This window comes from Sceloporus occidentalis, unplaced genomic scaffold, assembly GCF_023333645.1.
Source record: "Sceloporus occidentalis isolate IW3139 unplaced genomic scaffold, rSceOcc1.0.p SCAF_1, whole genome shotgun sequence".
NCBI classification, from domain to species: Eukaryota; Metazoa; Chordata; class Lepidosauria; order Squamata; family Phrynosomatidae; genus Sceloporus; species Sceloporus occidentalis.
In genome coordinates, this window is record NW_028316981.1 from 270,228,888 (window position 1) to 270,253,476 (window position 24,589).

Below are 24,589 nucleotides of genomic sequence, written 5' to 3' on the forward strand. Positions count from 1 at the left end.
AAACGGATGATTCTGGTATTACTGTTTGTGGTAGCTTTGTAATAGAGTATTGTATATACTCGACTGTAAGTTGACTTCATTTATAAGCCAAGGGCAGGTTTGGGGACAAAATTATAGATTTTGATAAGACCCATGTGTAAGTTGAGGGTGAAACTTAGAGGCATGTAACAAAGGATCTAAAAGATGAAGCAAAGGAAAACAATGCCAAAAACTTACAAAATCCCAGCAGGCATCACCATACTCAGACTAAAGGCTGGATGGATGAGAGAGTAGAGGGGAGTTGGTGCTTCCAGGACAGATTACACTCTTACCTTTCACATGTCAACTCGTGTGTGTGTGTGTGTGTGTGTATCTTTTATATGTGTGTGTATGTACTAAAATTTCTAGACTTATACACGAGTATACACAGTACATTCTCTGCATGCACAATATCCATATTCAGTCTTTGGCATCTTGCATTAAAAGCATCAACAACTAATCAAAGTTTTTTGAGATCCAGACAGGCAACTACCAGTCTCTTTGGACAGTGCTGTATCACATGGATTTTTGTACAATAAATCATATTATTATGTTCCTATGAACACTTTTGAATAAAATAATGTGATTGCAGTATCCCACTTACTAGAACTATTATGTTGTAGCCAGTGCATTATGTTTGCTTTACTTTGTGATCTGTTTATCTAGCAGTCTGATCTTGGGTGTGTATAATTTTTTTTAAAAAAAACACACAGAAACAATGTAGACAATTCAGATATGGTCATGGTGAGCTTTCTGGAATGCCTAGAAGCTACAAATGTATATGTGATGTTTCAAAATTGGTTTGTTTTTTTTTTTGCACGTTTTAATTACTGAACAATCATTCTGTATTTCAGCCTTGCATTATTTCCCTGAATATCAATGGCTGGTGGACTTCACAGTTGCAGCTACAGTGGTGTATTTGATAACTGAAGCCTACTACAGCTGGATGAAGCCTTCACAAGAAATGAATATCAGTATAGTGTGGTGTCTGCTTGTTCTAGCTTTTGCAATGTATCCTTTCAAGGTGTCTTAGCTATTCTGTTCAATTCCTCAAAAAAGATGATATAGCACTTTGTAAAAGTCATAGGAAGTAATTTGCTCCTTTTAACTGCAACATAGGAAATAATACAGTAGTATTTCTCTAGAACAGTGATAGAGAGTCTGTCAGCAGATGTTCTTCACCTGTAGATGACATCTGTCATCAGATGTTCTTGACCAGCAGATGGCATTATGTCTGACTATTGTTCAAGCTGGCTGGGGCTAATTTGAGCTTGAGTCCAATGACATCTGGAAAACCACTGATTCCCCACCCTAGTCTAAAGTATTCATCAGCTATTTTACTATTTATATATTAATACATAAATAGCTAACTTCCAAAAGATGTCCACAGTATTGTGGAGTAACAATAAATTACCTCTGCTTACTGATCTAAGCAATTGTGAAGGAATAGTACTGAAACAGGTGTCTAAATAATGTTGATGCTATCTCATGTATACTGGCTGTATTTTGCAGAGTTGTTGAGTACCACGTGGTAAGTCAGTGGCCAGTGTTATTCTCTCTCACTACACACACCACACACACACACACACACACAACATTACATTTCTTCTAGATAATTTTAGCTTTAGAAGGAGGGTTATTGTAGTGTTTCCTGAAGCAACATTCTTAATTTGGCTGGTGCTTGTGCTCACCAACGTACATTTTTGAATATATTCTTCTGCCTAGTTGTAATTATAGTCATTGCTACTGAGGGAATGATAAATATTTCTTATGAAAATATTTGGTTGGTACCACAAGTTGCATAAAAACATTTATAATCATTGGGATCAAGATTACCCCAAGAGTTACTGAAAGATACTGATATTGGGCTTTAATATCCTTATTGTTAAAGCAAGTTAACTAAACAGTGACACGATAAATTCCAAAACTGTCTGTGTTTGTGGGCTGTATATTTGTCGAGGGCTGGGTTTCAAAATCTTACCTTATAGCTCTTAAAAATCATTTGCATAGGGAATGTTATGAGATACCAAATAGGACCCTAGAATAGTAGTTCTATTTTTAATTTTTTAAAGAAATAAATAAATATAAATATGGACTAAATAATTGGGCTGCAATAAAATTAGGCTTTCTGTCTGTAGCTACCTATATAGCACAGCATGCTGTAAAAGTCATACCTATAAATGCCATATTCTAAAAGGAGCTCTTGTGTGCAGATAGCTATTGTAGAAGAGTACCACCAACAGTAATCTATATATAGCAGTTTTCTTTTCCTTTGTAAAAAGGTCTCAGCATGTGCCAGCCTCTGCTTATCTGTAGGCTTTGCAGTCAAAGAGAAGACTGTGCCAAAAAAAAAAAAAAAAATTAAAAAAATTGCAGAATTTAGGCTGGGGAATTGGGATGGGAGAGTGAAATTGCTGATTTCTATCTCCTAGTTGTACAAATTGTTCTAAACTATTACTTTTCATTCTCTTGATAACTTAAAACAAGAAATTTGCTAACTATGAAATAGGATGACAGTCAAGTATATGTCAAGTATATTCATGTGAAATTTGATCTCCATATAAATGTGTGTTTTCCTAATAGTTCATACCTTCTTTTTGCTAGAGTTGTAAATGTTCTCTTTGCCATCTTTGCCTTCCAAAGATGGTTAACAAAATATGAAGAATGTAACCACTTTATTGCTGAAGTAACTGATTTGTGATAAAACACTATTGGGATAGGGATTGGGCTTAAAAGATGGTTGGTATCAGCTTCATGTGGCATCTCTTTCTTCCTCATTCAGTCATATTAATTGCCTCCATCTACAAGTTCTAGGACTGGACAACTTTCTTGCATCTGTGGTTCATAAGGGCAACCCATTAAAAACTAGACTAAACTAAACTAATTAGCCATATATACACATTTACTTTTGAAAACCAGCCTTTTTGATTTTTAGCCAGGCAGTGGATCTGCTATGACTTATTTAAAAGTTGAATTCTGCTCCTGAAAGTTTCTAAGAGTTGAAATTTGTCATTTTCCCAGAAAATGGGCAATCTAGTAGATGTTGGTACTGCAAAATGGTCTTAGGGCCACATGCAGCTTCATGCCCACATTTTATACAATCCTGCTGTAGAATGTTTTTGGTGGGTACACCAACTTTGGGGAATACTATTTCATAGATATTGTTTGGCCATAAAACACTGTACTGTTTCAGGCAGTATACACAAACTTATTTATTTATTTCATTTATAACTCGTCTGTCTCCTGTCAAGGTTGCTTACAAAATTTAAAATAAAAGTTTAGCTTAAAATGTACTATTACAGATGTTTAAAAATATTAAAAATCAGTTCTGTTAAACACAATAGATAAAAACAGAGCACAACACTTTGAGTAGTATTCTGCCATGATTATAATCAGTCAAAGTCTTGCTGAAGAAGCTGTTTTGTTAAAAGGTTAATAAACCTTCATTGAACTTTAGCCCTTATGATTAACTTAAAAAAAAAAGAAATATGTTAAGGTAGTGTTAAATGTTGTTAGGGAAGCTAGTAAGATAGACACCTTTTAAATAAGTGAATAAATAAACAAATCAACTCCTATCTTTGGTATGCATCGTCACATTCTTTTTTAAGTGAAGAATATAGGAACAAAGGGAGCTAGATAGGTCATTGCTTGTTCTTTCTTTCTTTCTTTATTTATTAGCAATGAGTCCTTTTTGCAAGGTTGTGAAAATCTGATACTTCCCCCCATACACCCCAGAAATCTGTCAAATACTTTAGCAAATTATTTCATTAATTAAATTAATGGCTTGTTAAAAGAAATATAAACATATTTTTGCTGTTTTGGCACCATTGAGTACATGTTTTTGTCAAATATATATTGATAATTGTTGGACTCTTATGACTAGGTTCCATTGGTGTAGTTATGTCCAAGAGATGGATATTCCTCACCTTCATGCCTCTTGTGGCCCACACCATTTCAGTGTGTTAAATGTGATGTAATGTCACTTGCAGTTGCCATTTTGGCTGATTTTCAACTAGTTTCCCCCATTTTTCAAGGGCTTATAGGGTTGGAGGGTTCTGGCGGGGTGGGAGAAGTACACCACCACATTTGTGACTGGTTTTGGTTGTGTTTGGCCAACTTAGGAGTTGCTTTTGACCAATTTTCATGCCAAAATTGGCATGAAATAATTTTAAAAGGGGGTCTGGGGGCTTTAGGTGGGCTCCCAGGGCCATGCTTTGAGGTGCCAAGTCTATGAAGTCTATGGGCCGCACTTTGTTCACCTCTCTTCTACTAGATCCTCCTGCTTTTCCCTCCTGAAGCTCTGCATACACTCCATGCTGAAAAGCCCCCTGGAAGAAGCTTTTGGTACCATGGAAAGCAGCAGACACAGAGAAGAAAAAATTCTCTGTTCTGTACTTGTGGATACCAAACTACTGTGATGGATCTTGGCAATTAAGTCCAATACGACTGAGCTATTGTATGTAACAGTATTAAGGAGTCAAGTATGCGCTTCTGGGTATTTTAGACTTCTTTTTTTCAGCTTCATGTCCCATTAGTCGCACCTTTCACATCCAGTTGTAAGAGATTATGAGAGTTGAAATTCATTTTGTAAGCTAACATAAGATGTTGTTACCTGTGAGGAAAAAAAAGCCTTTTTATTGTTTGTACAGCTTATAAAATGTAGTTAAAACAACCCATGCCTCAATGACCAGTGCTTCAGATAGCTGCCTCAAGAGACCCTACAAAAGAAAGCAAGCTATGGTTCATCATTGTTAATTTGTGATAACCTCTTCAGACTACAAGACAATTTTTTAAAAAATAGCCTAATATAAGATGGAAGTTTTGGGTGAGGCAGACTGGTGCTCCAGCCCCAGTCGCCCCCCAAATGTCCTGGGGCCAGATGCCGCAGTCCTGAAGCTGGCTGCTGCTGTGGCCCGCAATGGGCCACAGACAAGGAGCAGCTTTTCACAGCTCCTTTTCTGGCTGGCTTCTGGCCTCCTTAGGTGGCCGTGGAGCAGCTTCCGGCCAATCGGGGCATATGTCATCTGCGCATCATGCCTCTGAAGCAGCCAGGAGCCACACTTTTTGCCTCATGTGTTTCAGGGAAATATTTTTAATGGTACTCTATTCAGGGACTAAGAAATCCTCAATCCATAATTGTTGTGGATTCTGGTGGAGTCCATCTATGTACTTGCTGGAACTCACTGACCAGTGACTTTTTATTAAAAGAAATCTCTAATTTCATAGCTGTATATCTGTATTAATTGATTAGCAGCCAGTATTCTGAAGTTCTCTGTTGGTTTAAAAAAACACAAAGAACCCTTTATTTTATAATTTAAAGTATATTAGTCTTTGGGAAATGATATTAGTGTGATTAATAAGAGAAGAAGAAAAAAGACTATGATCATGGTTTAGCACCACTTTTTTGTGTATTCAGCCCCTGCAAGTGAAGCTGTTGAGTTGTGTAGTTTCTGATAAAAACTGGAATCCATAATTAGCTAATAGATCTTAATTTTCAGTGTCCTTTAATGAGTGAAATTAATTAAATATCTAACTGTACAAAGTTTGCTTACTTGCTACTGAATTTTTGGTATTGGCTGTAAAAGGCTTAACTATAATTGAATGAAAGAGAAATCAAATGTGGTTATAATCAATTCATCTTACCCTTGATTTCTGAACAAGTCCATGGCGGTAGGCCTCTTCAAATGAAATTTATTTCCACATAGCTGTTGGAATCTGGAAAGCTATTCTAAGTGCCCCGTGTATGATTTTTTTACTCCTACCCTCTTTGAACTCCTCCTTTTCCATACCCCACACTGTTTTTTCAAATTGTCTTTTTTTAAACAGCAGTGGCCCTAGTTGGCATATAAGGGTTTTTTTCTCTCCATGAAATAACAGCCCTGTTCCCTTTGGGCATACACTGCTAGTTGTCTGGTTCTTTGGATATTAGTTTAATATTGCCTCTAATAAGTGTTGGTGTATTTAAACATTTATTTATTTATTGCAATTCACGAGACCCCTGACTCCCTGGAATGCAATTTATCCTATAGACTAACATATATATAGTATTTTGATAATTGGATTTAGAGCTTCAGGAAAATTAATATCCTATCTAGAGTTGTGCAAAACTGTTTTTTTCCCTTGACTTCTTATGTAGCAAAATATTATTCTCATTAACTACACACTACTTCAAAGTCGAAGAAGGTGGTGAAAGATCGGTCTGTGTAACCTTTGGCTTCTTTTTCTTTGTTAAAGCCATGACAATTCTGATAGTAACAGAAAACTATTTAGAATTTGGACTTGAATCAGGTAACAGTTTAAAACATCGCACATGGAAGATACTCTAGGAGGGATTGCTGTATTTGTCTACTTCTAGCTTTTCAACTTGTTCTTATTTCTTATGTCTTTCCTCATCATTGTACTTGACAAGCGATATCTTTTCTGCAAATCATTTATGGTCTTAGGTTGTTTTTCAGAACCACAAGATCGGTTCCGAAGAACCCATGGCTTGCACTCTTAATGAGTCAACACAGATAGTTTATGGAATGCAGAGATAACAAAGGGATGCTCTCAAAGGTGCAGACTGTTCATAACTGAATAGATGTAAAATGATCAATAAATAGAGAAAAAGCTGGCCAGACACTTGACAACAATTTTTTAAATATCTGGGCTCAGATTCTTTTGGGAAATATGTCAGTGTGAAAAATGGTATGGTGATATCAGGAGGAAAAAGCGTATGGGTACAGGAACAGTGAAGGAAGGAAGGAAGCTGGAAGTGAAGTTGCCATTTTCAGGAGGAGAGGTCTTCCCCCTTCCAGTAACCTGCCTTCCATGAGAACAAGTGATGTGCTCAGGGCAAAAGTGCTCTATGAAGGCTGTCTTGGACAATTACACATGCCATAGGACGTGACATTCCAAGACAGCATTCCAGATTGCTTGTCTCTATGCCTCCATCCCAAGGCCAGGTAAAGGAGAAATAGATTGCTTGGGGAAAAAAACTTTCTCCTCTTGCTGATGAAGACAACTTTGACTTCCTTTCTTCTTTGTCACTACAGAATTCGGGGGAAAGTATAGCTGCTCACATCACAGGCCATTGTGTGTGGGGTGGTGGTGCAATAACTAAGTCTGGGTTTCACTGTTAGCGTTGGTATTCTACCTTAATTTTGTGCAATTTCCCCCCTCTACAGGCTTCTCAAATTTTTCAGAAAGTGCTGTACAGTTTTTTGAAAAACAAGGCTTAGAATCCCAGTAAGTATAAAACACAAGAGTGTAATCGTATTTTAGTGTTAAAATGTTACCCGTGCTTTCTTTTAGTGTTGCTTGTATTATTTTAAGGACTGGAGAGACTTTAATTTCCCATTCTTCCTTCACATTTTATTCTTCTTATGTGTTGTATCATATTTAGATCATAAGCTTGACAACAGAGAGTTGTATTATGTGTTCCGTAAGCAACTCTGAGACCATTTTTAATTTTAAAAGGGGGTGTATAGGTGATTAAATAAATAAATGGGGAATGTGTGGTAAGGTCTACAAGCACAACAGAGTCTTGCATTCTGTTCACGATAGTATTTCCTAGTTCATCTTGAATTGATTCTGAAAGTGTTTGAAATAGCTTCTCATCTGAGTGGGGTGGCTGTCTTGACAAAGTAAAAGATCCCACAGTATATGTCCATTATGAATCCTGTTGCAGTGAATGAGATCTCAGATTGCTGAGCAGACATTGGTATGTGAGATAGCATTTTCTTATTTTTATTTTTGAATTAGCAGGCTATTAAGGAGTCAAATTAATGTTTTTATGTGAGTATTCATAATTAGGAACTAGATTGCAACATCAGACTTTGTGTAAAGCAAAAGGCAGCCCATGGGCTACATATGGCCCCCAAGGCCCCCATTTTTTTAAAAAAAAAATATGCCTTTAAATTTTGTTATGCCCCCAAATGTACCTGCGGGTGTAGGAGGCAATGTGACAATGTTTTCGGTGCCACTGGGTTGTCTTGGAGAAGCTGGGGAGGGGGTTTATTGAAGGGCAAAACATCCTGGGGGAGCAAAATTGCCCCTGTGTACTCCAGGGAGTACTAGGGAACAAAAGTACCAGGAGAGGGCAGTGTATTGGCCATTTACAGTTGCCCCCCTCCCCACCGATGTAAAGAAACTACAACCAAATGCAAATAAAGCCTAGACCTTGTTCTTTTTCATAGGTGAATTGTTGGGCTCCTTTACTTCTTCATAGTTGAGTTCTTAAATCAACAGCATGACCAGCTGCACATGCTGAATTTTTTTTCTCTGTGCTACTACTGGAGGTACAGGAATGCTGTCCTTTTTACTGAGTCTCGTTGTCTTCACATTTGGACCAGTCCTTGAATAATGTTCATCAGTTATGTTGACTAGAAATGTAATTGTGGCAGTCAGCAGGTGAATCCTCTGGTGCCATAGCCATAATAATTTATGCATATAGATTGTTAAAATGCTTTTGATGTTGTGCAGCGCATGAGGCAACACGTCAACGTTTGGCACCAGATTTGCACCTTCGTGACTGTAGTCAGCAGCTTGTGAGCTGGAGAAACACCTCTCCCTTTCTCAGTGAGCAAAGAGAGACTGTAAACGTCTCTCAGATGAGGCTTTTATTCTTAGAAGAAGCTCCACTGTGTACAACAATATATACATCGACACCATCCACACTAGTAGCAATCCTCTCTGAGGGGAAATTCTCATCACTACTCTAGCAAAGTCTCTGTGAAGCCTACTAGGCCTTGTCTCTCCCTCTGTTCTCACAAAGGATCCAGCCACCCTCCTGAGGGACTTTTCAGACTGATGGCAGTCTACAGTACTTCACAGCACCTGTTGAATATCCTTTCAATGTCACTTCCTATTTAAATGCCTAATCATTATGGCTCACAGTAACCCTTTAATGCCTGGTTACTATTAAAACCCACATTGTACCTTTTCCTTGTGACTCTATATCCCAGCAGAAACTGTGGGTCAGTGGAAAATGTTGGATTCCAACTCTCATTACCCAAAGACAAAATTCACAGTGGTTATGGAATATGGGAGTTTTAGTCCAGTAGCATCAGGAGGGCAACAGATCCCCCACTTCTGTTGAAAAGTGGGGTGGGCAACTGTCAGCTGTTAGAAGGCTGCAGTGGCCTCTCAGTGCATTTGGTGGCTTAGAAGCCTCTCCACCTAACAACAACAAAAGTCAAATGTTTTTGTTCCCAAATTCATGAGCATGGCTTATAAACTAGGGGGCGCGGAGGGCAATTTCCTTATATATATATATTATTTGGGGGGGGACACATCCCAGGAGGGTTTTCTTTGCAACAGGAAGTGAACGGCAAATCAGTTTATGGTTCATATCCTGTTAGGATAAACATGCCATGCACCTAAAATATAATGGCGAGGCAAAAGCGTGGTGAAATTGTGCTCATACCCCTGCTCATGCCACAAAAACAGCCCTGGAAGCCACATAAATAAATGTGATATATGAACTACACTTTCCCCATCCCTATTGTAAAGGATTCTTCTAGAGACTGGATGAAGAGGGTTATTTGTTTAGTTGGATTATGGTAGTGGTGAAATGTCCTCTGCGATGGCAACATCACATCTGATAGCAGCAGCTCTTACCATATAGGATTATATCCAGTCTTCTGCAAGGAAACTTCCCCTCACATGATGACACTTTCTTTCCGTCCTTCCTTCTGAAAAGACCCCAGTTCAGAAGAACAAATTTGTGGATTGTGGGGAAGCTACAAATTGACATAGCTGGGTATAAGCAAATATGCAGAATTGGTTCATATTAGCACTGAAGGTTCTTGCACAGTTGTCAGTGTGCCCTATTCCAGGTGTGTGTTATCAAGAAACCTGTTAACTGTTAATCTTTGTAACCACTGGGGGTAATGTGTGGCTCTCCTAAAATGATACTGTTAATCAGGGTCAGTGTATAAAGCAAAACAAGTGTCAGAGACCACTGACTTGAGATTTTAACTGACCCAAACCACACACACACCCCTTAATTTTTTCTCCATAAAGACATTTTTGTACATGTGCAAGTGTTTCTTTCCAATGTGCTGATACATCCTGTCACACTTCCTTAAAATGTCAGGGGGGGAAACAACCACAACCACAACTATCTTTCTTGTTTGTTTTTTTCCCCAGGGGTCCTGTTTCTAAACTAACATTCAAACTCTTCCTGGCTACTCTTTGTTCATTTATTGGTGCTTTTCTGACATTCCCTGGATTGAGACTGGCTCAGATGCATCTGGATGCTTTGAGTTTAACAACGGAAAAAATCACCCAGTAAGCAAGATTATATAGAAAAGAGCTCTGCTCTGCTATTACTGATTCTTTTATACAGCACTATTCTACTTTCCCTACCAAACTGCCAGTTGATATTTTCAGGGCACTTTATGAAAAAGTCAGTATGTTCCAACAGCAATTGAGCTGCAGTCTAAAATCTATTAAGTATTTTAAAAGAAGAACATAGGGAGGGAGAATAACAGGGGAGAGGATCTAAAAGGAGTTGCAATAAAGTTGCACTTTACATTAAAAAGATGTGCAGAGAAATAAGAATGTTTTCAGATATTTAAAGATCAGTCTCTGGATGGAACACATTTAACATTAAAAGATCCGCCATAGTAGAAGCCCAGTGACCTGTGCAATTTTAAGACAGTGTTGCAAACTACAAATTGGGGTGGGAAGCTGAGATTACAGGAATATGTTTCTAGCATACTGGACAGAAATAACAAACTCTTGCCTGTCTAAACTAGTATGCGACTTTATTGCTGAATTCTGAACAAAAGGGTTGAAGACTGAACAAAGGATGGGAAAGATTGCCAGAAAACCATCCAAAAGGATTTGCAAAGATCAAGGCTTGTGACTAGCCCAGAGATGGGTTGCACTGGCAGGACAGCCTTGTTTATTCACACTGAAAAATCCTTAGTTTAATTATTGGATGTGCTGACAGAGGAGTTTATCAGACAAGGGGAATTGGAAGTATAATCCGATGGCAATCTGAACGCAATCATGGGGTTTAATGTTATTGCATGATAACCCACTACACACAAATTCGGGCAATGGGAAGTCAGTCCTAACGCAATCATGGGGTTTCACGTTATTATGTGATAGACTGCCACATGCAAATTCGGGCAATGGCATGCTATTTTCGGGCAATGGGGAGTCAGTTTGAATGCAATGCCTATTCGCGTAATTGCACGAAACTAGCGACTTTAAATGTGTTCTGGCCTCACTTTCTTTTCATTAGAATTTAAGAGAAATTCCTCCCGTTTGATAAACTCCAGAGAGGACATGGTTCAGAGATGGCATCTGGCATTGCCATTTAGGCTAAAACCTCTGCATGGATCACATTCACATATAGAAATTAGAAGGGAAAGTTACATTCTCACCTACATTTACATTTTTTGAATTTACAGAGATGGGCCTAAATCCAAGAGTTAGTCACAACTGTGTTAGTCACAACAGGAGTAGATCTATTGAATCAGTGGAACTGACATGTTTGTTAACTTATCAAGTTCCCATTTATTCAGTGGATTATACTGCTGGGACTAATGACTAGACTTACACTATGTAGGGTTTTTTTGTTTGTTTTTTGTCGTCCAAATGACTAATCTAAGTTGTTTTTTTCTGTTGACCAATGAACAGATCTGTTACTGTTGGATGTTTGAATTTAAGTCATTTTAGTTAACAGTGGGCTCAAGCAGACAGGCCAAAATAAAGCTGCTTCGGGTCACTTTGGAGGTATGCTCTTTAAATGATACATGTGCCCTAAGAGGCCAGAAGCCGCACCAAAGCCACACTCCAGTCCTAAGGATTGGAGGGCAGGTTTGGCACAGCTTCTGGCCTCTTAAGATGTGTGTGTCATTTAAACAGCTTACCTCCAAAGTGATCCAAAGCAGCTTTATTTTGGCCTGTCTGTTTGTGCCCAGTGTTTTGGATCAGGCTGCTGGCCTTTCATCAGCCTGCTCATTGCTATAGGTATAACTTGTATGTTGGCAACTAAATTGGAATGGACTAAAATATCTATTCAGAAACTCTATAACTCTACATTCCTACTGTAGATTCTCTGTATAGTTGCAGAATATTCTGGGGGTTATTTTTAGACAAACAGCCAGCTCGTGTTCAGTCTTCACACCTATTAGGGCCTCATTGTTGCTGGGTGCAAATGAATGGTAAATCCTAAAATAAACCCCAAATTTCCCAACCATTGCACATTGCAGGAGAAAATTGGGAATGGCAAGCAGGTTGAACTTTACAAGAGCTACTCAACTATAACTGAGCTTTGCCCTGAAGAACCACTTAACAGATTCCAATCAGCTCCAGGATCTTCTGGAATTGTTTGGAACCACTGAGTGTATATTTCTTAATGGAGCATAAGGATAATAAATTAGTTGGTATTTATTTTCCTTACTTTCAACACATGGCAGTTTGAAAACCCAATAACACATTTTCTGTTAAAATTGTAATTTATTGATGTATTGATTTTGTTTGTTTCTTCAACTTTCAGAACCCTGCTGCACATAAACTTCCTGGCACCCTTATTTATGGTGTTATTGTGGGTAAAACCCATTACCAAGGACTACATAATGAATCCACCATTGGGAAAAGAGAGTGTGCCTTTGTAAGCTGCTTTTGAAAACCTTCATTATATAATGTTACCATTTGTGTGTGTCAGAAAAGAAATACGGTTATAGCTATATTAATGGGAAAGAAGACAATTTGGCCATACCAGAGCTTTCGTCCTCAGTTTGTCAGACAGGGAGGACATTTCTTTGAAGGAAATATGGTTGAGGGTCACATACTGGCACTGTGAGACAGGCCATCTCTTCTCTCTTATATCCCCCTTTATCCATTCATCCTGTCTCTCTAACACAGAAGTACTTTCCCTTCCTCTTCTTCATTTATCCCTTCTTCATTCTTCATCCATTCATATTTCTCACAGTGTTGTGCATTCCTACACTCCATTTATTTATCTAATCATTTTCTGCCATCATATAATTTCTCACACTCGTGCACATGTACTTTTGTTCTTTCACACATGTCTGTCCGTCAGCACAATTGTCTCTATAATATAATTCCCCACAATCCTGAGATGTTATCATATGGAGATTAATTTTAGAGGAGAGTAGAATACTTTGGGGAAAAGAAGATGCTTTTGAAAATGTGGATCTTGCCACATCTCTGCTTTCAGAGATTCACACACTCATTTCTTCAAGTCAGAGAATGAAGGCACTGAGTGGCAAAGCATGGCCTGTCACCTGATCTCTGGTGTTATTCTTGTAACAGTGGCAGCTTGACTGAGACTGAAATATTGGGAACACATGGAGAAGGAACAGGTCCCTCATACATAATATGAGTTGCCCTCACACATTTTAAGATCAAGGAACATTGAGGTTGAATGTTCGACCTAGTTTAAAGATAAGAGAGATTACTGCATTACACTCTTACAGTGCTGCTACTCCACTCTCACTGCTCTGGCTGCCTCCTGTTGCATTCTGGGGTTTGTAGTTCAGTGAGGCCTAAGAGCTCTCTGGCTGAGAATTCTAAATGCCCCTTCCTAAACTGCAAATCCCAGAATGCAGAGTGTCGTGCAGTAATCTCCATAGTGACAGTAACACTGAGAGATTACTCACCCATCCTGCGATGATGTGATACATACCAAAAGTTGGAAATGCATAGCTGTATTGTTATCTACTACTGGGGCATGTTGGTGTCAAGGACTGTGTTGTGTGTTTTGCTGAAGGCAAAGAAACTAACAGAACTAATCTTGGGAAACTAGTGCAGAGTCATTCATATCTTTGCAATGGTTTAGGAGGCAAAATGATACCTTGGTCTTTGTACTAAAGAGGAGCCTTTAAATTGGGTGGGCAACTGCATGGGTCTCAGAGACCAATTCTCCCATCCACCTATGGGCAGCATCTCACACATGCAAAGTTAGCCCAAATGCCTTGGCAGTCCCTTTCAAAATGACAACTAGTAGTGACATTGCATCATTTCCTGTAGCCATTGTTATGGTGACTGCAACAAAAATGGAAGTTTTTGGTGGGGGAGTTCAGGAAAGATTATCTAGGTTGATTGGAGTGTTTTGTTTTGTTTTGTTTTGTTTTTTGCATGTTTTCACATGCAGGAGGGTTCTGCTTTTTGGGGGGTGGGGAGGATCTTGGTGTTTTTATGGAGCCACAATTTTCAGGTCCATGGGCAGCACTTTTCCCACCCTTGCTCTAAATGTTAATGATTACAATGTGGGTGTGAAAATAGCTTTCCTTCTTAAAATCTAATTACCCTGACTTCCATGGTAAAGGCAAGTTGACAAGAATACATATAATGTGGTGCATGTCTTTCTAGATCCTTCAAGCCAAATTGTATTGTCACAGTAAAAAAGTTCATACTTCATTTCACAACTGTCAGAGGGGACAGGAAGAGTGCTTAATCACAAATTATAAACTTACTTTTGAGCTGGCATAAATAACACTATCTTCTAATATTGTCAGGCAAGCTTTTTAAAACAATGTGTAGAGTGCTGAGACTGGGTGGAATAATTATAGTATGAGCTAAAATAACAGTTTGGAAGATGTCTTGTAATTGCATGACATTTAATAGAACTGAAGTATAAGAGAGAATGAAATTGTAATACAAAGCTCGAACCAGTAAAAAGATGAAATACTCTGTCCAGTATGCTACATATTTTTTTTAAAAAAAAATCGGTATTAATCCTCTTTGTTTGCATCCCACTGCATGTTAAAATACAGTGACCATATTTTGTACTTCAGTTTGAGAGAAATGAGGCAGAAATGGCTCATGATCCATTTATTTTCTTGAGTATGGTGTATTGGTTTGAGCTTTGGACTGTGACTGTAGACCAGAGTTTCAATCCTGGCTCAGCCGTATAAACACACTGGATGTCCTTGTGCAAGATGTACTATCTCAGCCTCAGAGGATGGCAGTGGCAACACCCTTTGAAAAAAACTTAACAAGTAAACCCCATGATAGGTTCAACTTAGAGTCACGAAAAGTCAGAAATGACTTGAAGGCACACAACAACAAAATGTATCATACCCAGTTTATTGGATGTCCAAGATGATAGAAAATGGGGATTGTTATACTGTCACACCTGAAATATACAACCACCAGCGCCTTCATATATGCCCATAGTGTTTGAACAGTGGACAGACTATTTTTAAAGGTCCTCTATTACTGTGTGACAAAATTTTGAAAGGTTTTTTTTTTTTTTTAAAAAAAACCCAACAACCTCCTTTTAGCATTTAAGAAGTTTGTACCACATTGAGAACATTAGGTTTGTACAGTTTTGAATAACCGCTGGAAATTTGTGTTCCTTTTTAAAAATCTACAGAATGTCAGAAGCTACATTTGATACTGTTAGACTGTGGATAATAATTCTCCTGTGTGCTTTGAGGTTAGCCATGATGCGCAGTCATCTCCAAGCCTATCTGAATTTAGCACAGAAATGTGTGGATCAAATGAAAAAGGAAGTTGGGAGAATAAGTACAGTTGAACTGCAGAAAATGGTAAGCCTAACAAATAAAATACATAGAGGGAAATATCTGGTGATGTTTTGTTACTTGAGCATGAGGGAAACTTTTTTGGATTTTGTTATCTGAAGCAGAATTTGAAGAGAACCCAGAAACCATGGTGCTGTTTCTTCAATCATTTTAATTCTAAGAAGTTGTGGCAATAGCACCATTTAATAATTTATTCACTTTTCACTAGCTCTGTGTTATATTATTCTGGTTCTTTTCTGAATAGTTTCCCTTCTAAATTTACCTGTTCTGCAAGGTTATGTGTGTGCAAAATGTTAACATTTCAGAACAATACAATAGCTAAATGACTCTAAGTAAGATTATACATGGCTTCCCTTGTCATTCTAGCAAAGAGAGGGATTTCTAAAGTGGAGAGCTAGGACTGTTGTTTCTTAACTGTCATTATGTCGACTTGGACCTATGGTGATCCTATGAATGAAAGACCTTTAAGACACCCTTACAGCCTTGCTCAGGTATTGGATTGTACTGAACATTGAATGACAAATGTTTAGGAGGTGCTCTAGGGAAGCAAAAAATTATATGGAAAATAAAATATACCTCTTTTGCAGAAGTTCACAGCAGTTGTTTATCTCCTACAGCTTCAGTTCCATCCACTCATTTTGGCTTAATCTGTCCTTGAGTGTTTTTTGCCAATCTAGGATTGAGTACTGCATGATTAATATCTAAAATAAGAATAATAATGTTTGATTAATGTCAAAAATACACTGAAGAAGATCTCAAATCAATAACCATGTCAAAATATGATCTGGAAAACACTCCAACAGAATTTAAAGAAAGTGTGAAAAACAGATGTGCACTATTACATTTAGTTCACCAGGAACCAGGAGAACTATGGACAGAAGTCAGGGACATAAAGAGGAATGAAAAAAGACGATATGTGTGACCAAAAAGAAGAAGAAACAATGGATGACAGATGAAACACTTCAAGCAGTTAAAGAAAAATAAGAAGCAAAAGCAAAGGGAGACAGGAACAAAATCAGAACCATGAATACTACTGTTTAATGATTAGTGAACAAGACAAAGAGAATTTTTACAACGAACAATACAGAGAAATAGAAGATGACAACAAAGAAGGCAGAACATGAGACCTATTCAACAAGATTCTGGAATTCAAAGAGAAATTTAAACCAAGGGTGGGGTTGCTTTATGATCAGAAGGGGAACATAATAAACTGCCAAGATGAAATAAGAGGGAAACAAAACACAGAAGTTCTGTATAAAAATACAAAAGGATAAATGACACATAGGAAGATGAAATATACAGTCGGCCCTTCTTATACACGGATTCAAGCATACACGGTTTAAAAATGTTCCAAAAAAGTATAAATTTACCTTGATTTTCCATTTTTTATAAGGGACACCATTTTGCCATGTCATTATATTTAATGAGACTTGAGCATACACGGATTTTGTTATACACGGGGGATCTTGGAACCAAACCCCAGCGTATAACAAGGGTCCACTGTACAAAGATGAACTCCAAAGTTTGGAAAGCTGCACTCAAAACAATTGAGAACAACTAATCACCAGTAAAAAAATGACATACCAATAGAACTGCTACAATCCACAGAGGCAGAATCAAGTTAATTTCTAACTAAAACCTGCCAAAATATGAAAAACAAAGCTATGGTACTCATATTGGAAACAATATACATTCTTTTACACACACAAAAAGGACACATAAAAGATTGCAGTTCCTACAGGAACATTGCACTAATTTCCAATGCAGGCAAAGTCATGCTCAAAATTCTGCAGCAAAGATTCCTACCACATATGGAGTGAGAAATTCCAGAGGTGCAAGCTGGTTTCAGAATAGGAAGAGGCATTAGGGATCACATTGCAAACATCCAGTGGATAATGGAACACACCAGGGAATTCCAAAAGAAGATTGTCCTGGTGCATAATCAGTACTCAGGGGAAGAGGCTGCTATCAGAACTGAGTATGGAGAAATACAATGTTTCACAATCAGAAAAGGTGTCAGGCAAGGCTGCATGCTGTCGCCCTATTTGTTCAACCTCTATGCAGGAAACATTGTACTCCGAGCAAACTTAGACTCAGAGGCAGGAGGAATGAAGATCAGAGGAAGGAACATTAACAGCCTAAGATATGCAGACAACACAGTGCTACTAGCAGAAAGCAATAAAGACCTGGAACAAATACTGAAGAGAGACAGGAAAGTGCCAAGGTAGGCTTAATGTGGAACGTTAAGGAAGCAAAAATAATGACCGTGTAAGATCTGCAAGAATTCATCCTAGATAACAAGATAATTGAAATAGTCAAACAGTCCCCAGACCTTGAAGCAAACATTAATTTGAATGGAGACTGCAGTCAAAAAATTAGTAGAAAGCTAGGATGGGAAAGGGCAGCTATGAAAGAACTGGACAAGATCCTTATGTGCAAACACTAAAGTGAGAATTGTCCAAGCCATTGTATCCCCCATCACCATGTGTGAATGTGAGAGCTGGACAGTGAAGATAGCTGATAGAAAGAAAATCCACTTATTTGAGATGTTGTGTTGGAGCAGAGTGCTGATGATACCATGGATAGCTAAGAAAACAAACAAATGTATTCTAGAACAGATCAAGCCTGAACTCTCCCTGGAAGCCAGGATGACTAATTCGAGGCTGTCGTACTTGGTCACATTGTTAGAAGTCATGAATCTTTAGAAAAGACAATAATGCTAGAAAAGGTATAGGGCAGTAGAAAGTGAGGGAGGCCAAATGCCAGATGGATAGAGTCAATCAGAGAGGCCATGTGCTTGAGCCTGCAGGACCTGAACAGAGCAGTGGAGGACAGGAAGTCTTGGAGATGTCTTATCCACAGGGTTGCCATGAATCAAGGTCAGCTCAAGGGCAGTTAAAATCAACAACAATAATGTGTTGGCAGTTTGAGGCCCGGGTGCCACATGATGGGGTGAGCTGCCATCACTAATCCCATCTTCTGCCAACCTAGCAGTTTGAAAGCATGCAAAAGCAAGCAGATAAATAGGTACCACTCCTCTGGGAAGGTAAACAGCGTTCTGTGCAATCATACTGGCCACAGGACCGCAGAGTAGACTCTGACAACGTTGGCTGTTCGGCTTAGTAACGGAGATGAGCACCTCCTCTTATGGTCGGACACAACTTGACAACCTTGGCCTTTGTGACGCCCTCATCACATGCTAGGGTTGCCTGGGGGCGGAGCACCCACACGCCCCACAACCCTCGCATGTGAGGAGGGCGTAACAATGGCGGTGCCATGTATTCATGAGCGCCACCATTGTTACGTAAGTGCCATCAGCAGTGGCACACTCATTACGCCACTGCCACGGGGTAAACATCCCCCCCGCTTTTTGCAGGTACTTTTTCCTCTGCAGGGAAGCCGGTTTGGCAGATGCAGCTTCCCTGTGGAGGAAAAACAGGCGCCGGCAGGCCTCCCTTTTTGGGAGGTCTGTACGACACCCTTGTCAACGGAGAATATCTTTATCTTTACCTTTATATAATGATATCACATAGGCAATTGAGAGAGGATAAAAATTGCTCTCAGTTTTCACAGATTAAAAGTGGAGGTGGTAGCTAAAGAATATTTTAGAAACTCTCTACCTTTCCTACTTTTAACTATTTATTTTGTTGGTTGGGGGATAATGGAAAACTTAGTGGTGTTAAGGTATATGGTAGGTTGGAATTTGTGGTTGTCAGTGCAAGTGGTTAACAACCGAGACACCAAAAATGATCCTGGAAGTTGGCAACCTGATTGCTTTTTATGTTCTGCATGGAGAAATGTTTTAGCTCTTTGGTAGCCAGTGAAAATGTCAGAATAGATATCGAGGAAGCATTTTCATGCAAAATTGTGCACTGGCAGGAATAGCTTATGTCCCCGCCTCCAGAGATGCACAAGTGAAACCAGCCTATGTTTGGTAAATATCATAGCATTGATTTTACTGCTGACTGTGATAACTTCTACAATACTCATGTTATAATGTGGTTTACACTGAATTATCCTTTTTGTTGTTGCTTTCAGGTGGCCAGAGTGTTTTATTACCTTTGTATAATTGCACTCCAGTATGTGGCACCTCTAGTTATGCTGTTGCACATGACTCTACTATTAAAAACTTTAGGTGAGAATTATTAAATAAACAAAAGAAACTGCTCAATAATGATCTCTTTGTTAAAGCTCTGTAGCTTTTTTCTTGCTTCGGATTTTAGGAAGAGGTGGTAAGCCAAGATATTGAGCCATGATTGCATGACATGCATTCCTGCATACTTCTATCAGGCTATATCTTTCCTCTGTTTTCAATCCTACAATGGCTGGCAAGATGTCCATACATAACAGCCAGCAATCAAGCAAGTTGTTGCTGAAAAACAGTTGAAAAATTTGATGTCTTAGTGGTCCTAGATAAACTTGTATAATATTGTGTGTGAGGGGCTCACAGTTTTTTTTTTCTTATTAAAAAAGGAACCATCCCTTTGTGAAAGGCAAGAGTGTCATCTGTTCTGGAAGCACTCACACCCTCTTTATATTTTCTCATCCATGAAGCCTTTAGTTGGAATTCTGTATGTTTTCTGGCACTGTTTTCCTTTGCTTCATCCTTTGCATCCTTTGTTATACACCCCTACGTTTTGCATTATCCATGAGTAATATCAAAATCCATAATTTTGGCCCCCAAACCTGCCCTTGATTTTATACATGAGGTTGACTTATAGTCGAGTATATATGTTAAATACAATGTAATTGTGCTTTCTCTGAATAAGATTCAATTTGTTTTTTGTGGATGTAAATAGAGCATGATACATCCATCCTATTTACTTTACTAAAAATACCAAATCCATGTTTAATATCTAGAAGTCCAAAGAGCTACTTCACTAAATGTATGAAGTGAATTTAATGCAACTGTGTATCTAGCAGGATAAAACAAGATGACTTGGTTGCTAGTCGTGGGAGAGATGAAAAGGTATTTTGGACACTAGCTGACAAACTAGGTTGTGAGGAAAGAGTGAAGAAATTCCATTTATCAATTCCACATCCACTTCCCAAATCCATATTGTCTTCATTTTTATATTCCTCTCTTAATTGAGACTTTGCACACTAGAAACAAGTAACAAAAGCAAACAAGAATGATGTACACATCTGGAGCTGGGTATTTGGCTGCAAGGGAGATGTACAAGTTTCTGTATCACTGGTAGCTGAAACTATAGAGTGGGCGAGAAAAGTTAAAGTATGAATATCAGGATTCACATGGCTACCATTTTCTTCTGCCTTGTAAACTAGATTCAACTTTTTACAATATGGCTACCATTTTATAAACTAGATTCTACTTTTTACAAAATGGAACATCAGCCTCATCATTGCTCAAAACAAGTAGTTTTTAAAGCTCAAATGAAGATTCTTTAACATGATGTTTGTTTGTTTTTCTGTAGGTAACTATTCCTGGGGCATTTATCCAGAATCAGCTTCAGATTCACCAGTGGAGAACAATCCACTGAGCAGTTCAGTAAACTCTGAATCTTCTTCCCAAGATGGGAAGATGAAGGTAACTGTAATACAGCTAACAATGGCAGTGGCTAGCCTGAAGAACATTTTCACTCCACTCCTATTCAGGGGTCTCCTATCCTTTCTCACCTGGTGGATTGCTGCTTGTCTCTTTTCCACAAGCCTTTTTGGGCTCTTTTATCATCAATACTTGACAGTGGCATGACCTCATAAGGCAAGCATCCAATATTAGGAAGTCTTTATGCCTCCAGAAGGCAGAAGAAAATGGGAAGAAATAACTTAAGAGGAAAACATACCTGTTTTTCCTTAAATTCTTCTTCTATGTTCTCGGGCAATGTTGCTGGGTAATGTTGGAAACTGTGAGTTTATAACTGTTACCTTAAATTGTAGGTAACTGCTGAATTGTTGGTGAGCTATTTTCAAATATATCCAAGTACCTTTATTTTCATGAACTACATCCTGCCCTGAATACATTGTGTATTCAGTCATAGATTGGCTGATTTTAGTGGTGTTAAGGTACTAGGGTAATATTTATGGTGACTGTTTTCAAAATGAACTTTCAACTGAGCCATATAAGGGAGCTGGAGAAGTTATCCTGTTGGAAAATCAAGGATGACTTTTCTACAGAAAAGCAAACTAATCCAACAGGTTGAAAGAAATACTGTATATTACAGTAAAGGAAGCAGCTTGAATCGAGTGTATTGTAAATAAAATGCATGGCCTCAGCAAGTGTACATGCCGAAAGACTTATTGATTTGTTACAGTAAGGGTATTGTATTGCAATTTTGCGTCACTGGTTCCTTAATGTATGAATGTTCAGGAGTGTGCAATTACCTTACTTTAAAAGCTTTCCCCTCTTTCAGCACTCACATACTTGAAATGGATCCTTTAGTGGCTATAACTGACTCGTAGGAAGTCCAAATATTTTTGTGGCAGCTTATTACATGTACCTCACTCCTGCACATTCATGTATTAAGCTATGCAAAGTGGTATAATATGCTGCGGCATCCTCTTAGTGAGGCACTGTACCCCATAATGTAATGTGTGAGGAAGTCCTAAATAAATTTTCATATTGTAAGAGTAATATTATAAATATATTGTCTCAGTCTTAACAATTTTTTAAAAAATAATAAATGACAATATGGATTCTTGAATATTTAGTACTGATGCTAATAGTTATCCACAAAATCCAGTTGGGTTTTAATGTCCTGATGTTAGACAAACTCTTTTGACTTTCCAACAGTGACTGGAGTAGCTTGTTAATACCAATCACTGTCTGCCGATCCTGAATGAATGTGGAATATTACTTGAAAGTATTTTTCCCTTCATATGAACATATTCTAGAGAACAGACATGCTTGACCCATGTTTTTAAGGATTGCCCTGCACAAAACATGTTGTTAAGCATCTTAATTTATAAATAAGGATGCTCTGATAGGTCAATGTATTTCACAATATATATACTCAACTCCTTTCCCAGCAAGCATTCTCTGAAGATGCCAGCCACAGATGCTGGCGAAATGTCAGGAAGAAAATTCTTCTAGAACATGGCCACATAGCCTGAAAAATCCACAAAAATCTATGGATGCTGGCCATGAAAGCCTTCGACTTCACAGACATTTCTAGCATCAGCTTTTGTGAGCTATAGTCCACTTCAGCAAAGCTGATGCTAGAGAGTTCTTTTTCCCAGTTAGTCTCAAGAGTGTAGTTGGAATTGCTTTATGTTTTTTTATGCCAAAAACAGTCTAACATGGCTGGATTTTTTTTAAACAGAAATTGTGAGCTGGCTATGGAAGAATGGGGCAGTCTCACCCTCTGTGAGCAGTCTCCTTGACATCTTTGCTGGGCAGAGGGCTTTCTTTCTTTGAACACAGCAAGAAAATGTAGCTGGCTGCCAGGGAAAGGAGCAGAGCAATCTCATTCTCCACTGAAAGCTTGTTTTCATTCCATGCTGGGCCCAGAGACTGAAACTTTCCTTTCTTAGTGCCAGTGTGGAAAAAAGTAATATATTCTTTTCCTGATAGCTTGTGGAGGGGATGGGTGTGGAGGCTGGGGGTGGGGTGGGGGCAGAAGGAATCCTCCTTGGGCCACATCTGGCCCATGGACTGCCAGTGCCCAAGATATAGCTTAAAGCAAGGGTGTGGAGACTATGGCCTTCCAGATGATGTTGGATTCCACATCCCACTAGCCACAATTCACAAGCCTAATGGATGTGGATTATGGATGTTTTAGTCCAACAGCATCTGGAGAGGCACAGGCTCCTCATCTGTATTACAAAGGATAGTTCAAAAAACTGATGTTTTTGTTGTGGTGCTATAATTTCTTCTGAGATAACAACAGCTAGCAGCAGCTCTTGCCATAATACTGGTATCAAGAAATTGACTATATTCCATATTAAGGAAGTTCATCTCCTTATATGGTAGGACTTTTCCTTCCTGTTCTTACCCAGCAAACTCTCCCTCTGAAGGGGCACCAGGCTACGAGAAAAAGTTTGGAGAGTATAGTGGTGGGAGCAGGGGAGTGGAATCCATTCTACCAGCGGTGTCCATTGTGCTGGCAAATTGACATAGTTGAATACAACCAAATATGCAGAATTGATTTATATTCTCACTACAGGCAATACATAAAGCTTGCACAATAGTCATCATGCCCTACCTATCAGCTGTGTTAATCTTTGTCAACCATTGTAAGTCCCAGAAGAAATGTGTCATTAGCATGTCTTCAGATTTCATATACTGGTTCACAATGTTAAATTTAAGAATTGCTGTTTCCAGTTTTTAATGACCATATTGCAATAGTTTTTTGCTTATATTTTGCCTTGGAAAGTTGGACATTTTGGATGATAGAGTCAAGAGATTTCTTAATGTAGTATGAGAAAACCTAATTCATGACAGTCTTATCCATTGTTGCTAGTAGTAGAATCTTGGAAGTGGAACAATCAGCATAATTTAGATTCCAGGATTTATACAATTCAGGGAAAAACATGTTAGGTTGGGCAACACTTTCCAGTTTCAGACTTAACCTCTTTGGATATTTTTGGAATATACCAGTTTTGGAACTATACATGTACTGACAGAGCATATACAAATTAATAATTTGCTTGTGGGATCTAACCAAACATTCAGCCCTTTGATTTACAACAGAACTAATATCCACAGTAACCTCACAAACAAGGCATGAGGGAGGTAGTTATCCTCTGTTGCCCACCTCAGTAAATTTCTCCATAATGCAGATTGCCCTGTTTCCTTTTCCTCTCTAATGGGTGGTACATTCTCCCATTTTTCTTTTCAATTTATCTTTAGCTGAAGTGTGGCCCTTTGGATATTTCTGGGTTTCAGTTCCCATGAAGCCCTAGCTAGAATTGTGATGTACAGCCCATTATCTCTGGCTCAAAACATTTGTCCGGCTGATGGATCAGAATGTAAGTAATGTGTATAAATAGTCCATTGGCCCGAAATACGTATGTCAATGCCACATATTTCCTTTTTTTAAAATAGGAAGAGAGAAAAATGAATCTATACCATCGAAATCAGAATGAGGTCCCATTTTGGGATA

General features: G+C 38.5%; 1 protein-coding gene across 2 annotated transcripts in view; it reads left to right on the forward strand.

The window, feature by feature from the left end:
- The window catches only part of LOC149323860 (transmembrane protein 161B), a 46,361-nt gene extending 24,597 nt beyond the window's left edge, over window positions 1–21,764 (forward strand). For both annotated transcript variants that reach the window (XM_089493544.1, XM_089493549.1), the window contains exons 5-12: window positions 873–1,029; window positions 6,155–6,306; window positions 7,185–7,245; window positions 10,150–10,290; window positions 12,515–12,628; window positions 15,359–15,533; window positions 19,566–19,662; window positions 20,963–21,764. In XM_089493544.1, the coding sequence (XP_089349670.1) occupies window positions 873–1,029; window positions 6,155–6,306; window positions 7,185–7,245; window positions 10,150–10,290; window positions 12,515–12,628; window positions 15,359–15,533; window positions 19,566–19,662; window positions 20,963–21,240 (1,175 nt within the window). In that variant the 3' untranslated portion in view covers window positions 21,241–21,764. The remainder of the gene's footprint in view (window positions 1–872; window positions 1,030–6,154; window positions 6,307–7,184; window positions 7,246–10,149; window positions 10,291–12,514; window positions 12,629–15,358; window positions 15,534–19,565; window positions 19,663–20,962) is intronic.
- Window positions 21,765–24,589: the final 2,825 nt, after the last annotated feature.